Source organism: Bufo bufo, chromosome 7, assembly GCF_905171765.1.
Source record: "Bufo bufo chromosome 7, aBufBuf1.1, whole genome shotgun sequence".
Classification (NCBI taxonomy): Eukaryota; Metazoa; Chordata; class Amphibia; order Anura; family Bufonidae; genus Bufo; species Bufo bufo.
Genome location: NC_053395.1, coordinates 117,342,161 through 117,359,590, shown reverse-complemented (window position 1 = coordinate 117,359,590; position 17,430 = coordinate 117,342,161). Strand labels below are relative to the sequence as shown.

General features: G+C 42.3%; 1 protein-coding gene across 3 annotated transcripts in view; it reads left to right on the top strand.

Annotated features, from left to right (window-relative positions):
• Positions 1-16,556, top strand: part of GULP1 (GULP PTB domain containing engulfment adaptor 1) — a 729,290-nt gene extending 712,734 nt beyond the window's left edge. For 2 of the 3 annotated variants that reach the window (XM_040440801.1, XM_040440800.1), the window contains 2 exons: positions 12,583-12,704; positions 15,856-16,556. In XM_040440801.1, coding sequence (XP_040296735.1) covers positions 12,583-12,704; positions 15,856-15,927 — 194 coding nt within the window. In that variant the 3' untranslated portion in view covers positions 15,928-16,556. The remainder of the gene's footprint in view (positions 1-12,582; positions 12,705-15,855) is intronic. The other variant, XM_040440803.1, reaches the window with a different exon arrangement.
• The last annotated feature ends 874 nt before the right edge of the window (positions 16,557-17,430 follow it).

Here is a 17,430-nt window from a genome sequence, read left to right as displayed (position 1 = left end):
GCAAGCAAGGGGAAACAAATGCAACCTATGGCAATGGCAGGTACTTGCCACAAACATAGCAGAGACCTACCACAGACAACCAAGCCTGGAACCCATGTGGATGTACTGCCCACAGACAGCAGGACTCAGCACACAAACACACAACACACGGGAACCCAGGACCACAGGTGCAATAAAGAAACATAAAACCAAACACATCTTCCAGACACCAAAGGACATATATTTAGCTTATGACCAGAAGGTTGGCCCCCACTGGCAGTTGGTAAGTAACCAGGAGGATGTCTACAGCCAGCATGGCTGAAACACCCTCTCTGGCTACTGCCTACAACTGAGGCTATATAGGGCCAAGAGGCCACACCCAACAATCAGACACACCCCGTGACTCACACACACTGAAAGGGAGTTAACCCTTCCAAAACCACAGAAGGGAAAACATAACTTAAAGGGGAAGTGTCCAAACAACAAACACACTGTGGCTGTTGCCGCAGGCAACGACATGGGTGGCAAGCGTGTCCTGGAAGTCAGCCCGAAGGCCGGGACACTACCACCAAACGTTGCCACGGACAGCCACAGTGCAGGGAAAATGTCAGTGCACACCAAACATAAACAAAGTGCACACAGACATACAAAAGTGCTAACAAACGCGCACACAACTCCGAGGGAACCGCACACATAGCTGTTGTCCGCGGCAACCGCACTTGAAGCTAACAACCTTATGCCTCAAGCTGCGGTTGACACTACAACCCAAAACCGCGGGCAACAGTATGCGGCTCCCAAGGAGTCACGGCCAAAACCGTGGCCATGACAGTCTATAACTCTGGATAGTTGGATAGCATTCATATAGGTCTCAGGATCAGGGAGACCAATACCACATGTAGCTCTAGACTTGGTCAACGTGTCAAAGGAGATGCGAGGACTTTTACCTTGCCAAATAAACTTGCGAATGCATTTATTAAGAGAGGTAAAGTATGATTTAGGTATTTCTATAGGAAGAACCTGCATCAGGTAGGTGAGTTTCGGCATGATCAGAGACATAAAAATGTTTTTCTACCAAACCAGGAGAGATATAGTCAGAATAAGTCAGGTAAGTGTGGGGAAAGTTTGACCTCTAAGTAGGTTAATTGTTGGGTTTGCCAATTGAATGGGGAATTTGCTTTAAGGGAGGAGATACTAGCAGGAGAGAGGCCTATATGAAGGACCCGGGACTTTGAGGGGTTAATTTTTAAATTAGAAAGGGAACCAAAAAGGTTAAGTGACGATAGGATCTTGGGCATGGATTTATGTGGATTGGTGGTGGTGATCAATAAGTCATCAGCAAATGCTGCTAACTTAAATTCTCGTGCAGCTATTTTCAGACCACTAATATCACTATTTTGTCTAAGGGCTTGTAGAAGGGATTCCATCACTAGTACAAATAAAAGGGGTGAGAGGGGGCACCCCTGCCTCGTCCCATTTCTTATGGGAAAACAGGGGGATAGTATTCCATTGACCGACACGGACGCCGAGGAGCACGTGTACATTGCAAATATTGCATTGATATATGGTTCTGGGAACTTAAATTTTGACAGAGTCAATCTGATATATAGCCAGTCCACTCTGTCAAATGCTTTCTCAGCGTCCGTGCCAATCAGGACCAAGGGGGTGCGTTTATGAAAAGCATAGAACAAGGAGTCTAATATTTTTGTGGTATTATCCTTCCCCTCTCTCCCTTTTACGAAACCTAAATGGTCCAGATGGATTAGTTAAGGTAGGAAGCTCTGTAGCCTAGTAGCTAGCATCTTGGCTGTAAGTTTAAGGTCTACATTAAGTAGAGAAATTGGGCGATAATTGGAGCATAATGTAGGGTCTTTGCCTTCCTTGGGTATTATTGTTATAGTGGCCCTAGTCATATCAGATGAAAGTGGAATATTGGACATAGCTAAATTACAGACAGGGAGCAGATATGGTAGGAGTATGTTTTTGAAAGCATAAAAGTAAGATATAGGGAGACCATCCGGGCCAGGGCATTTACCTCTGGGGGTAGATTTAATGGCAGCATCTAATTCCAAGACAGTGAAAGGTTTGGCTAAGAATTCCCGCTGTATTGAGGTTAAGGCTGGGAGGTCAAGTGTGTCAAGAAAGGAGATAATGTTGGTTTCTCTGGAAGTAGAAGGGTCAGGTAGGTCTGGGATTGGTAGATTATAAAGGGAATTATAAAATATCCTGAATTGATCAGCTATTTCCTCCGCCTTGAACAAAAGGTTACCCTGCTGAGACCTAAGGGATTGAACATAGCGGGAACTTCTCCTTTGTTTAATACGGTTCATCATATCTGGAGGCTTTATTGCCATGGGCAAAAATTTTCTGCTGTACCAACAGAAAAAATTTGGCTGAGCGCTCATTTAAAAGGTTTTTTAATTGGGCTCTGAGAGAGGAAAGTTCCGCTAGTTGTAGATCTGACATGGATTGTTTGTGAGCTTTCTCTGCCATGTGTATCTTTGATAACAAGTCACTGAGTTTTTTCTCTGATTCTCTCTTCAGAAAGGAGCAGAGACCAATCAGCCTGCCTCTAACGTACGCTTTATGAGCGTCCCAAAGGGTTTGAGGGGAGATCTCAGGAGTAGTATTTATTAGGAAATATTCCTCAAGGTAAGAGGAGATGAGAGCAGTGTGTTTTGCGTTGTTCAGAAGGGACTCGTTAAATCTCCAGTTGGTTTGTCTGTTAGTTTTCTGGTCTGAGTGGATTTCACAATAAATTGGGGCATGATCGGACAGGGTAATATTTCCAATTTTTGGGAATGAGCAGAATTGCAGCTTTTCTTTCGGGATTAAAATATAGTCAATTCTACTGTATGACTTGTTAGCAGGGGGATATAAGGAATAATCAATCGCTTCGGGATTGTGGCAGCGCCAGACGTCTAAGACTCCCAGGTTATGAAATTTCATGTGTAACAAACTGAGAGTTTTTGCCGATACTGGAGATTTTTTGGAAGAGGTGTCTATTGAGGGATTTAAAGCTATATTGAAGTCACCTGCCATAATCAGAAAACCCTCTCTGTGTTTCTCTATAAGAGAGAGTACTGGGGTGAGCCAGCCACTCTGGTCTACGTTTGGGGCGTATATGTTTGCAAAAGTAAAGATGGATTGCCCTACTTGGCCTATGAGAATTAGGTACCGACCTTCCGGGTCTTGAACATGGGATTTATATTGAAAGGGAAGCCCCCTACCAAAGCCAATGCTGACTCACCTCGAGGCCGCACCTCCAGCACCACAATGGTACCAGCTAGGAAATTTAGAGTGAGAAAGATTGGGATAATTCCCATGTTTGAAATGTGTCTCCTGCAAAAAGATCACTGAACATTTCTCTCTGTGCAAGAGAGAGAAAATCTGGGATCTCTTAGAAGGGGATCTCATCCCCTTGACCATTGTATGAGACTAATTTAAAATCCGCCATGTCTCTTCAAAGAGAGGGGGAAAGGTTCTAAATGTAGTAGCAAAGAAAATCTGACCAACCAGGAGCAAAGTGGAGGAAAAAGCGCGGACACGAGGGGAGCTCAGGAGCATCCAAACATTCGGGGATCTCAGCTTGCGAGCCCTGAATCCGTGAGGACATCTGTCCACCCATTTGAGAGAGTATTGGGGTAGTCTCAGAGTACCTGTCAAAACAATAACAATTAGGAACATAAAATAAAACAGTGAATAAAGGCAAACGATGAATAAACATCATCCAAATCAGGTAGGTCATATCAATCATGCCTTTCTGCTTAGGCATCATGTAGGGAGGAAAGGGTATAACACCCAGAAGCACTACCCTCTGTAGTTCCAATTATACTGGAATATTTTGATATAGGTATTATTAGTAGAAGAGTCGGGGAATCTACAAGGTTATAAAGAAAACCCTTATAATTTTTTCTTCGATACGAACCATGCAGGGAATAGGTGGTATATGGGAGTGATCAGACTACATCAATTGGAGGAGAGGATAAAGTGGAGTATTAAAAGGTATAGGTGGGCAGCTTTAGGTGTCTCACACTGCTACCAAGGTATGGGAGGGTACATTTATACTGGAGGTAGCTGGATCTTGATACTTAGCTATGTGACTGGTCTAACCTTACAAAAGATGGGAAATTCAAGAAAGAGATCCCTACTGTTTCATCGTCATATACTGGGCAGAGAGCAAAGTATGATTCAAGAAAATGAAAGAAGAGTATAAGCTCGGCTCCCTACCCAGTATACAAGGAGTCATCACACAGTAAACCAGTTTAACAATAACATAAAATCCGTATGTCCCATATGATGTTGTATGAAGTCCACCTAAACTTAGGAAGAGCAGAACACATTACTTTTCCACCATGGACAAACGCTTGGGGGTGGAGAAGGAGTTCCCCCTTCTGCTTCTTTGGGGCTTTGGGGTACTTAAAGATTCCCAGGGGGTCACCTGAGGGAGGTTAGGTAAGGAGCTCAAGTTCTGGGCCACGTCCCAGTTCTCAATGGGCAATGGGGTAATCTGGAGAAGGTCGTAGGCTTTATCCAGATCAGTAAAAGAGGAGATGTGAACACGTCGACCGTCATGCAGGAAAGATAAGCCGAACGGGAATGTCCACCTGTAGATAATTCTGTGCTGTCGCAGCCATTCTGTGAGAGGTCTCAGGGCTTTGCGTTTCTTAAGAGTTGACTGCGCCAAGTCTTGGAATATGGTGATAGTGTTTTCCTCCCACTCAACGGAGCTAGAATTTCTAGCATTTGCCAGTATGGCTTCTTTTACAGGGAAGTGTAAAAATTTACATATTACATCTTTGGGGGGCTCATTCGCTTGCGGTTTAGGCCTGAGAGCTCTATGGGCCCTTTCAAGCAGTACCTCGTGTGCAGATTCAGGCCCCAGAATTTTCAGGCATATCTGAATTATTGTTTCAGGAATGTCCATGGCTGAGACAGTTTCCGGAATGCCTCTGAATCGCAAATTGTTGCGCCTGCTCCTGTTCTCCTGATCCTCCATGGCTGTGTATAAGGAGTTAATGTGGCATTGAGCCAGGGACAGGCAAGATGAGACTTCGGACTGGTGCTGCAGGATCGCGGCCTGGGTTTCCTCTAAAGCCTCCACCCTCCGGCCTATGTGCTTGACGTCCTCTTTTATTGAGGAGATATCCAGGCTAAGGGGACCCAGGGCTTCTGCTAGGGCCTCCTTTAGGAAAGCTCTAGATATGGGCAAACAGTCCGCATCGCTGGGATCATCCCCTACCTTGTCACCACCGGACGCTGCTGATAGCTTGTGTGCTGAGCGTGGTGTGCCGGGCGCCATCTTGGATTCGCAGCTCACTGCCGCAGCGGCTGCCTTTTTAATAAATCTCTCCATTTCCCCAGCTTGATTCTGGGAGCGATTGTTGCCCGATTGCTCTGTGGGCTTCTGGCCCCCGATTTTAACCATTGTGGGATCCAGTGGGCTTATAATATGGTGCTGTGAGGGTTATGCAGGCAGGAGAGCCGTCCTTCACACGTCCATTCACCTCAAGTGCAGGCTCTGCCCCCCCGTTAGATATTAATTTTAAAGGTCTTGGTAGGTGATTATATCTCCCTCTTTCCATATCTGGCCCAGTTTGAAAATTCCATGTTTCCACCAGACTTTTTGTTCAATTAATTTCAATTCCCTTAAATGAGTATTATCCCATAGCAAGGTGTCTGAATGTATTCCCTTCTGAGACCACAGTTCCTTTACCCTATTCCAAGATTTAGTCCATAACTCAAATAAGGGTATTTTATTAACTTGTTGTTGTGACAAAATATCCGCTTCTACTAATTAAAAAATGCTACAATTTTCCAAGTTTTTATTAATCCCTGCTACCATACTCTTATAACTATGTGACTTGCTCCACATTATCATGTTTTTGATCTGTCCAGCTATAAAATAAAGTTCTAAATCCGGAACTGATAATCCACCCTCTTTCTCGTGAATATACAATATCTTATTCTCGGTTTTTTACCTCGCCATATCAAATCCGTTATTAAAGTAACTATTGTTTTAAAAATTCTCTTAGGGATTATTATTGGTGCATTCCAGAACATGTCTTTCAAAAGAAGGTAATATACACATTTTCACCAGTGAAATGCGACCCACCATCGAAATATGTATTTTGTTCCAAACTTCTATTTTTTCACGCATCTCCTGTATTTTGGGGAGTACATTCAACTGTACATGATCCCTGGGATTAGGTGTTAACTGGATACCTAAATACTTAACCGGTTCCTGCATCTCTTTAATTTCCAGTAATCCTGGTGAAAACCATTCAGAGGATTAATCGGGATACAGGCCGATTTGGACCAGTTTATATTCAGTCCAGCATAATTACTATAATCTTCAAATACCTGAAAGATCTTCATAAGTGAGCCATATGATCCTACAAACAGCATAATATCGTCTGTATATAATGAAATATTTTCCTCATGGGCCCCAAACCTGAAGCCCACAATTTCTTTATCTTGTCTAATCAAATCAGCTAAGGGTTCCATAGCTATGGCGAATAGCAGAGGGGATAGGGGGCAACCCTGCCTAACCCCCCTACCAATATGTATTTTATCCGAGTATTCGCCATTCAGTATTACCCTTGCAGAGGCTTCAGTATATAGTAATTTAACCCAGTCTATAAAGTTATCTCCGAATCCCATTCTCGTCAAATTAGCAAATAGAAAGGGCCATTCTATTGTGTCAAAAGCTTTGGATGCATCTATAGTTACAATCATACATTCACCACAGTTTGTGGGTTCCAACTGGGTACCCATAAAATATCTCATTATATTATCAGTTGTAGTTTTACCTGACATGAAGCCCGACTGATCCTCATGGATGATCCCAGGGACTACGTTCCCGAGTCTATTTGCTAGGATCCTTGCTAATATTTTATTGTCGGTGTTAATTAATGAGAGAGGACGGTATGAATCCGGAAGTGTCGAATCTTTTCCTGATTTTAAAATTAGTGTTATCAAAGCTTCTCTCACAGAATCTGGGAGTTTTCCTAATTCCCTACAGGCGGTCCACATTATGAGCAATTTCGGAATTAATAGTTCTTTATATTGGGCATAAATTTCTAATGGAATCCCATCTATTCCTGGGGTCTTGTTCTTAGTTATCTTTGACAATATTGCCTCCACTTCTACAGAGTCTATAGGAGCTTCTAGGCTTTCTCTTTGGTCAGCAGTTAACATAGTAATAGTAATTTTACCTAAAAACTGTGGTGGAATTACAACACTCTTATTTATCTTACTACTTTACATATCTTCAAATTATTCCTTAAGAAGATCTATTTTAGCCGTTTGTTTAGTAATTTTATGGCCAGATTTATCTATCAGACAGTGAATATATTTATAATTTTTTATCTGGGTTGCCACCAAAGCAGCCAGCTTTTTACCAGGTATGTGTGCATATATGTAATTATCCCTTACATAGTTCTCTTTCTGTTGTTCCGCCATTAGGAGCAGATCCGTTTCCAATTTGGCCGCTTTATCTATCCACTTGTACTATGGGGTTATCGATATATTTTTTTCAGATTTTTCCACCTCACTTTCTAAATCCATAATTCTTTTCCTTATTCCCTTCCTATATATTGCGGTTTATTTAGTGATAATCCCTCTTATAAAGGCCTTTGCGGCATCCCATACCATATTGTTTTCAGTTGACCCCTCATTTATCTCAAAATATTCCCTAATCTCTTTCAATATCTTATTATGAATACCCATTATATTAATCCATCCTATACTTTTATTCATCCTTCTATTTTTTATTTTCTTTTGTTTTTATATTTATTATAATTGAATTGTGATCCGAAATCCCTCGTCGTCCATACTTAACCTCTTCAATATCCTGTGCGTCTTTATTATCAGTAAAAACTAAATCAATCCGTGATAAACTCCTATGTGTTTTAGAAAAACATGAATATCTTTTTAGCTTTGGGTACATTACCCTCCAGATATCGATCCAACCCAGTTCTGTTGTAATATAAGTGTTAGTTACCGTATTTTTCGCTCTATAAGACGCACCTAGGTTTTTGGGGAGGAAAATAAGAAAAAAATTATTTTTTTACCAAAAGATGTGCTTTTGGTGGGTTTGGAACTAATGGTGGTCTGTGGATGACGGACACTGTGATGGGGGGATCTGTGGATGACGGACACTGTTATAGGGGGGGGGATCTGTGGATGACGGACACTGTTATGGGAGGATCTGTGGATGACGGACACTGTTATGGGGGGGATCTGTGGATGACGGACACTGTTATGGGGGGGATCTGTGGATGACGGACACTTATGGGGGGATCTGTGGATGACGGACACTTATGGGGGATCTGTGGATGACGGACACTTATGGGGGGATCTGTGGATGACGGACACTTATGGGGGGATCTGTGGATGACGGACACTTATGGGGGGATCTGTGGATGACGGACACTTATGGGGGGATCTGTGGATGACGAACACTGTTACAGGGGGGGGGGGTTTGTGGCTGGCACTGTTATATAACAGTGCCATCCACAGACCCCCCCCAGCCCACTGGACGGTCATTAGTACACGTCCCTGCCGGGGTATGGGGAAGTGTCCCCATACCCCGGCAGGGACGTGTACCACTGACCGTCCATACTGCTTTGTATCTACAAAGAGAAACTCTCTGCTGAAATAGTAAGTTGAGAATACATACCTAATAATGTTATTTGAATGTATATCAAATTAAGCACATTTAGTGACCACGTTTTGTGCGTATCTTTTTCTGTGTTTTTGTAGAAACCTTCTGACTTCAATAAGCCCCTGACGAGCTCCATTTTTAATTGAACGAAATATGGCATGTAGGGCCATACAGTAAGGGATTTACAGGGAATAGGCCCCATTTAGGACCAGGTTCCGTATGGGGTCGCCCCTGTCGGGGCGGGTGCTCCATGTCGTTGAGGCAGGTCTATGAGGATAGCCCCTGACCATCCATATAGGGAGGGCTCTAGACCAGGGCATTATAGGAGTGTCCAGATTGCCATACCAACAGAAGCATTTTGGGCACCAGTGCCTGTTATCACACTGGAGCACTGACGCCACCCACCATCCATTGGTCGTGTGTCTACAGGACGGGGTAAGACCCATCCACTATTATCTTACCGCGGCTCTAGATGGTGGCAATATATGTGTTTATATGTATGTATGTTATTTTGTCCTTTGTCCCACTGCAACCACCAATGCTTTTAGTGAAATTATAGTAAAAGTTATATTTTATATATATATTTTCCCCCCCTCTTGCTTCCCTCCCAGCAATGAACGCCGCAACAGGTTGCAAAACCCTCCCTAACTCACCCTGCCTGAATGGCCCAGGATAACATCCGAACCTGGCTCTCTCTCTTGCATTGCTCCCTCCCGGCTAGGCCCCAGCCCTATTTACGCCTCAAGTTTTTATCTTTTCTTTGATCCATTCTCCCGCTGCCTCTGCTGTATCAAAGAACCAGGTTTTATTCTCCCATTCGACTCTCAACTTAGCCGGAAACATCATTGAGTACTTTACGTTATTTAAGCGCAACATTTTTTTTACATCAATAAATTGACTTCTTTCTCTTACTGTTTCTTTTGCATAGTCATAGAATAACATTATTATTGTACCTGCATATTCTAGCTTCCTTTTATTTCTTGACCTGCGTATTACCTCCTCCTTGTCTCTGACCGATAAAAAATTGATTATAATTGGTCGCGATCTTGTACCCGGGGGAGGGGGGGCAGTCTTGCCGACAGTCTGTGAACTCACTCTATAAAATTTTTATGATCTGAGATATCCTGACCCAGTTGTTCCCTTAACCAAGTTTGTATAAAACCACAAGGTTCTTGTCCTTCCACGCCTTCCGGAAACCCCAAACATCTCAAGTTGGACCTTCTGGACCTATTTTCCAAATCCAGTAATCTACTTTTAAGTTCTCTATTTTCCTCCTTTAAAACACTTTTTTCTTTAACTATTGTCTGCAGCAGGTCCTCAGCGTCAGATGTTCTCTTCTCTACTTCTACCAACCTATCTTTATATTTTTGTAGATCTCTCCTGAGGAGTCCCACTGTTTCCTTAATGTTTCCAGTCTGGAGAGAAAGATCCTGTATTGCCAGGTTACATTTTTTTATTTCTCGAAATATATCCTGCAGGCTTGGCACCTGCTCCTCCTGAGTAGAAGTAGTTCTCTCCACATCTTTTAACTGTTTGTTACCACTCCCTCCAGGCTGGAATTCATCATCAGCAGGTAGTCTCACATTGACAAGGAGGTTCCCCCCTCCTGAATTTGGAGTATATCATCCTTCTTCCTCCTAGGAGGACTAATCTGTACACTTGTATTGATCAATAATTGTTGTTTCAATCTTTCTGCTCTCTTAATTAAACATCGGAGAGATCGAGGTATTTAATTCTGGTTGAGCTCTCCCCTTTTTTCCTACCCCTTGTCTAGACATTTCAAATTTATTTTTCTTTTACCTTCCTTCTTCTTTCCCTTTTCCCCCTTTCTTTCCTTCCCCTTTTCTTTTCTTTCCTTCCCTCCCTCTCCCTTTTTCCCCTTTCTTTTTTTTCTATTTTCTTTCCCTTTTTTTCCCCTCCTCCCCTTTTTTTTCCTTGTTTTCTTCCCCCTCCCTTCTCTTTTCTTTCCCCTGCTTTTTCCTTCTCTTCCCTTTCTTTCCCCTTCCCCTTTTCCTCCCTTAGTTTACTATCGCTTATATAGCAAGAGTATAGTTAATCTCCTATTTACAATCAGCCGGTTAATAAATTAGTAAAAAACAATTCAGTGTTCATAAATAAGTTAATTTTTCATGCAGTAGTTATTCAGAAGCAGTTCGTCGGGAACGACTCAGCCTTAACTAATCACCAGATTGTAGGCCTGCAATACTGCCAAATCGAGCAATAGTTTGAAGAGTTCAATTGGTCCACAATTATATTAATAAGGGGGCAGGAAAAAATGCAGCTATGCATATAAAGGGGAATAAAAAACAAAAAAGGTCCAGGATCTTACAATCCACCGGTCTTCTTAAGATAGAAACAAACAAGGTCGGCCTCAGAGGGGGGAAAGGAGGTGCCTCCAAAATTCTTATCTTCCAATAGCACAGATTAAAGAGGAATATTATCATGTACTACATTGCCACTATAGGGCTCATTCACATGTGCTACATCGCATAAAGCTGAAAAAGCCAGCAGTCGTAAATGCGTCGTTCTCTCCACAAAACAAGATTTCAGTAATCATCTCCACATTAGCATTGCCTACCGCCCATCTAGTCTAGGGGTAGAGAAGTTTGTAGGGGGCTAACCTTCACAGAATCAGATTGTTTTAACAGTTCTCCATTTCCTTTGCCCCCCTCTTACCCCTCACGGTGCATGGCATCAGCCGTCTCCCTCCAGCTCCGGGTATAAACTTAGCCTCCAATGTATATTTCAAAGCAAGGGGAGCCAAGAGGAGGGCTCCCAACTGGTTCCCCAGCTGGACCTTGGGATCGTTCCGTTGGCAACCTTGATTCCCCTCAGTTATTTCCCCTTATACCATTTGCCTCACCTCGGTAGATAGCCTGACCAAATGCCCGATTCCACTCCTGCACTGCACCAGAAGCCATGAATCTAACCTTGTACCGACACTCATCAAGAGGGGGACCTGGAGATAAGGGAGTAGGCAACTTTCAGACCTGAGTAGCGAACCACCATCCATCACTGCCTGTCGTCATCTGTACTCCAGTCGGGTCTCCCTCAGGGCAGGAGTTCGGCTGGAGCTCGACTGCTTGCCTTTTCACCGGTAAGCAGACCGGTTGGATGCATGGCAGCGGCAGCGACAGCGGTCCGCAGCAGGGTTTCACAGCAGAGTTCGCGGCAGGGGTTCACCGCAGGATTCGCGACAGAATTCACGGGAGAGTTCACATGCTGGAAACAGCTGATCGGCAAGCCCTCAGCTGAGGCGGCGTCTCACATGGGCTGGGAGCTCACTGCTCGAGAGGGAGGCACGCGCGTCACCTGTGTGCGCCCGCACTAATGCTCCTTTCTTCTCATTTATTAATGCTCTCCATGTATCAATAGAAAGAGTGCCACCTTTACACATCTCATAATGTTTCTCCAACCTGGGTAAACACTTTACGAAGCGTTTACCTCTCTTGTCCACCACATACTGTTCCGGTGAGCAGCATTCCTTCAGGACACTTTCAACATTTCCCATAATTTTATATCTCCTGGAGTCATCTAGTCTGTAACCTGTGCTTGCACCCTGTGTTCCTGAACTACCTGAGTTCTTCTTGGAGTCAGACACTTAGTACACCTTTGGACCAGTTCTAACCACCTCCTCCCCTTCTACTATCTGGACAGACGCCTCTGGCTGTACCGCGATGTAGGCAAATAAGGTAGGCTTCCTTATTTTGTAACTTGGTAGTTTATACACAGGTGCTCAAGGTCATAACGATGTCAGAACAACACATAAAACACAGTGTATTGAAATCTCATCAATTACTGTGGGGCTCTTACTTGCGTGCCCTCAAAGGCGCCCCAACTGCCACCGCACCCCTTCCTCAGACAGATGACAAGAGGCTACACCAGGGGACACAGTATAGGCAAGATTACTCTGTTTTCTTACCTCATATCACGGGTAGCGATTCCGGTGTCCATTGGTGCGCCCCTCCTACATCTGATCTCCGGGGGTACGGGAACAGGGGGTCCAACCTTCGAGCCCCACGTTGGGCGCCAAATTGTTCTGGTTCTGATCAATGGTCAGGTAGGTTGATACACTGCTCCAAACTGACACTCTATATAAGGTCAAAGCATAACTCTAATTATATTAGGTGGGGGCTTCACATTATATACACTCCATATAAGTGGGAGAAGTGGGCTCACATGATTGTTTTTTTTAGCAAGAAGGAATGTAAACAGGAAATAAGTTTAAGACATATGTATGATGGACTTAGAGGAATTCCTGACAGTTTCAAGTTTTTGCTGCAAATAGTTTCAATCATAGAATGCATACTGGGGGTTGTCTCTCGGACAGACACCATTTTGTAAGTGACAAGCAAGTGTCCATTATATTAATATATTCCATAACAGTAGAAGTAATTAACGTTACAGACCTGCAGGTCAGTGGAAGTAGACTAAGCATTTTAACATAACAGAGATGTATTGTTAAGCTCTAGTGGAGGAGATGGATAATAAGAAATAAGAGGGGAGTATCAGATGGTAAAAAATATAATAGAGGAGAAGGAGGAGTTGTCATAAGGACATGACAAAGAAATAGAATAGTAAGGGATATGAGTAAATAGGAGAAACAAGCAATGTCTAGGTGTGGCTATGAGGAGAGGAGGAATATAGACCAGGCCATCGGCCTACAACAGAGATAGTCAAGTGTCATTCAAAGGCCAAGAAATCCTTTTGGGAGTCAGGGCGTCGTTCCTCCTCTTGACACACTGCTGTTTAGGAGTGGTTGCTTGTTCCCAAGGTTCAACAGGGGCCTGGACTACACTGGTCTGTATACAAATGGCAGTTGATTGTCCCTTGGTTACCTTCTCACTTATGCACTGTGCACTTTATATACCTGTATAGTGAGATTCTCTCATGCAGGTAGCCTGGGAGTGTTTGGTATTATCTGCAATTATTTATTGACAAAGTTTATGTAGTCCTTGTTTTTTGTACTGTGTCTGTATAGCCACATATACATGTATTTTATTATATTTGGTAACTGTACAATAAACTCGTTTTCTACATTAGTGGCTGTGCAGTGTATTTTTAGGGGTTATTTGTTCCCAAGGTTGTAGTTTGGGGAGGGACGGTAAGGTGGCCACAACAGAGAGACTATCCCAGTTTTCTATCTCCAGAGGTGGGATGCCCAAAGTATTGAATGCTTCCGGAGGTCAGCAAAAGAAGAGATAAGCACTCGCTTGCCAGAGAGTGTGAAGGTTAGATTAATCCAAAAGGGAAAGTCCATCGATATGGGACCCTTTTTTCCCTGAGCCGATCTGTGAGCGGTTTAAGGGCTCTCCTTTTCTGTAAAGTATGGGGGGAGAGGTCTTGGTAGATCGAGATAGGAGCATCCCCCAGCAAAACATTATCCGCTGATCTAGCAGCAGTGAGAATCATTTATTTATCTTGAAAATTCAGGAATCTGCATATAATATTCCTTGGTGGTTCAGAGTCTTTGGGGCGCTGCCGAAGTGTGCTGTAGGCCCTTTCTATTACAGTGGCGGAGGATTTGTCTTCCCCCATTAGTATGGTTGCAACCCGTATGACGGGATGTCATCTGCAGTCACTGTTTCAGGAATTCCCCTAAATCAGAGGTTATTTCTCCTGCTGCGGTTTTCCTGATCTTCAAGAGAAGTATATAGAGAGTTAATGTGAGATTGGCACATAGCGAGAGACTGTGAGACAGCTGTACTGTGCTCAATGGCTGAGGCCTGTACACTTTCCAAGGTCTCGACCCGGTGGCCTATATGCTGTATCTCTTAGGCCATCACCGTCAGATTTTGCTTAATTGTCCCCAGAGCCTCTTCGAGCCCCTGTTTAATAAAGCAGCATGAAACCGTGAGGCTGTGGGTCTCATTAAATTCTTCTCCCTCACTGTCGCCCTCTGACATACCGTCTGTAGCAGCTTCCTGGGGGCGTCATGCTGCCGCCACCATCTTGGCCTCCTTAGGAGCCAGGGTGCTCGGTTGTTTCTTTAGGAATTTCGTCATGCCTGAGGACTGAGATGAAGTTTTGGTAAGTGCCCCCGAGTCTCCGGGTCTGCAGCGTCCGATCTTGACCATCTCTGCTTCTATGTGCTAGATATAGCTGCCTCCACTGCAGGTTGAGATCCGGAGCTCTGCAAGACACGGCCATCAAGCTTGGGTGCTGGCTCCGCCCCTATCACTTTCTAAAGAGAAATATACATTTAGAAAATTCTGACTTTTTCAAAAAATTTTATACATTTTGGATTATTTGGTTAAATAATGATTAAATAATTAAAGGTGAAATATATCAACTCAAATTTACCACTGTCATGAAGTACAATATGTGGCGAGAAAACAATCTGAGAAAGGCTTGGATAACTAAAAGCGTTCCAAAGATATTGCCACATAAAGTGACACATATCAGATTTGCAAAATTAGGCTCTGTCAGGAAGAGGGTGAATGGCCCGGATGTGAAGTAGTTAACGATAACCTGTCATGAAAACATGCAATGCAATCTGCAGACAGCATGTTATATAGAGCAGGAAGAGTTGAGCAGATTGATTTATAGCTTTGTGGGAAAAGATTCAGTTTCTTTCTAGCAATTCAAATTCAGTTAGTTCCTGGAAATGTAGACTAACTATCCAAAACCAAACTATATTTTAATTATATTTAAAGTGTGCCTAAGTTTTTTTTTTAAAGTTAGCATAATGGCTGTGCTTCATTGTACAATCATAAATGTGAAAGAGCAGATCTTTTTTGGGCTTCCCTAATGTATTCCTCTAGCCATATTATTCTTTGTTTCAGCTGTACAGCTAGTCGCATTTCTCTCACAAGCAGGAGGTGCCTCCCTTCTATGGAATCTGTCAGTACTGTATAGAGTGACCTCGTCTCCTAGGGAGCACAGAAAGCTGATAATGAGATTAGACATACAAGAGTTCAGAAGCAGTGTAGAATCAGTTCTACTATCAGACTCAGGAGCTCAACCAGCTCTGACATGTCCCCATTACTTGTTAATCTTCTTTCATGTCTCTGTTACTAGAGACAGATCTAGCCTAACAGCCTGTGTACTTCAATTTAGGCCATAATGTTACACCTTTTTTCAGGTGGACACAGGCATATGTTTAAATGAAGTGAGTTAGAAATTTGCTAATTTCACCATTCTCTATTAAATTAAATTGTGTGAAACTACAGTGACTCTTTAATTCACAGTAGACCACTTTTATTTTGCAGGATGGGTTCAAAATGGGATTAACTGTGGAAGGAACTGTGTTTTGTCTTGATCCTGTTGAAAACAGAACCTGAGGCTGTGGATCCTGTTATTTTATATTATAAAGGGTACTAAATACTGAAGATATACTGAAGAACTGAAGACACATGTAGGACAGCTATAATTCTTTGAGACAAAAAAATGTATCAATTACAGTAATGATACCAGGTAGCGGCAATCATTAATAGTCATCTGCCAAACATTTCCTATACAGACTAATGAATTTTATTCCATAGGTTCAGATGACAGTTTATGGTTTATTTGTGCTCATTTAAGAAATTATCATTTTTGTTTATAGGATATTATTAACAATCAAATATCTGTGTGCATTTTACTGGATTGACTAGTATTCAGTTTAGGAAACATTGTAACATAGTATGGAGTATAAGTATGGAGTATAAGATAACCTTTTAGCAGGATAAATTAACAGAAAAATATTAGCATCTCATAGTCTGAATTTGCTGAGGCATTTGAAACAGCATATCCAGTTTTCAGTACATAGCACCTGTAGCACAAGAAACCAGGAGCACAGAGGAGTCAGCAATATACAATTAATAAAATATACAAAATATTTAATTTTCCAGTAAATAAGAAAAGGAAAAGCCTGGGTATAACAATGGATGGCTCAGTAGTTGTGGCTCACATTTTAGTTCCTGATGATTGAAAAAAAAATACAACAACACAGGCCCATCGAGTCCAACCCTTTTAGGATACAATATGAATTGTTAATCTTAACCATCAGTTTCTGTTTGCAATTAGATAAGTATCTAGCCCTTTTGTATATGTTGACATAGTATTGGCATTCTGCTCTAACTGTAAAGAATCCTTAACTTTTTTGATGTCTAAATTGCCTTTTCTAAACAAGTAATAACTGTTCCCTGGTTCTTTATAAAGTCCTTGAAACAAATAAACCATGAAACAGTTCTTTTTATTAACCACACATATATTTATATGTGTAAATGAGACACATATAAGATGTATTTGTTCCAACCTGACAGCTTAACCACCTCAGCCCCCCTAGCTTAAACCCCCTTAATGACCAGACCAATTTTTACAATTCTGCACTACACTACTTTCACGGTTTATTGCTCGGTCATACAACTTACCACCCAAATTAATTTTACCTCCTTTTCTTCTCACAAATACAGCTTTCTTTTGGTGGTATTTGATTGCTGCTAAGATTTTTCGTTTTTCCGATATTAATCAAAATAGGCCGCATTTTCTCAAAAAAAGTGTATTTTTAACTTTCTCTGGTTAAATTGTTCAAATATAATTACATTTCTATACAAATTTGTGTCAGAATTTATTGTGCTACATGTCTTTGATAAAAAAAAATCCAATAAGTGTATATTTATTGGTTTGCGCAAAAGTTATAGCATTTACAAACTATGGTACAAAAATGTGAATTTCCGCATTTTGAAGCAGCTCTGATTTTCTGAGCACCTGTCATGTTTCTTGAGGTGCTAGAATGCCAGGATAGTATAAATACCCCCCAAATGACCCCATTTTAGAAAGAAGACACCCCAAAGTATTCGCGG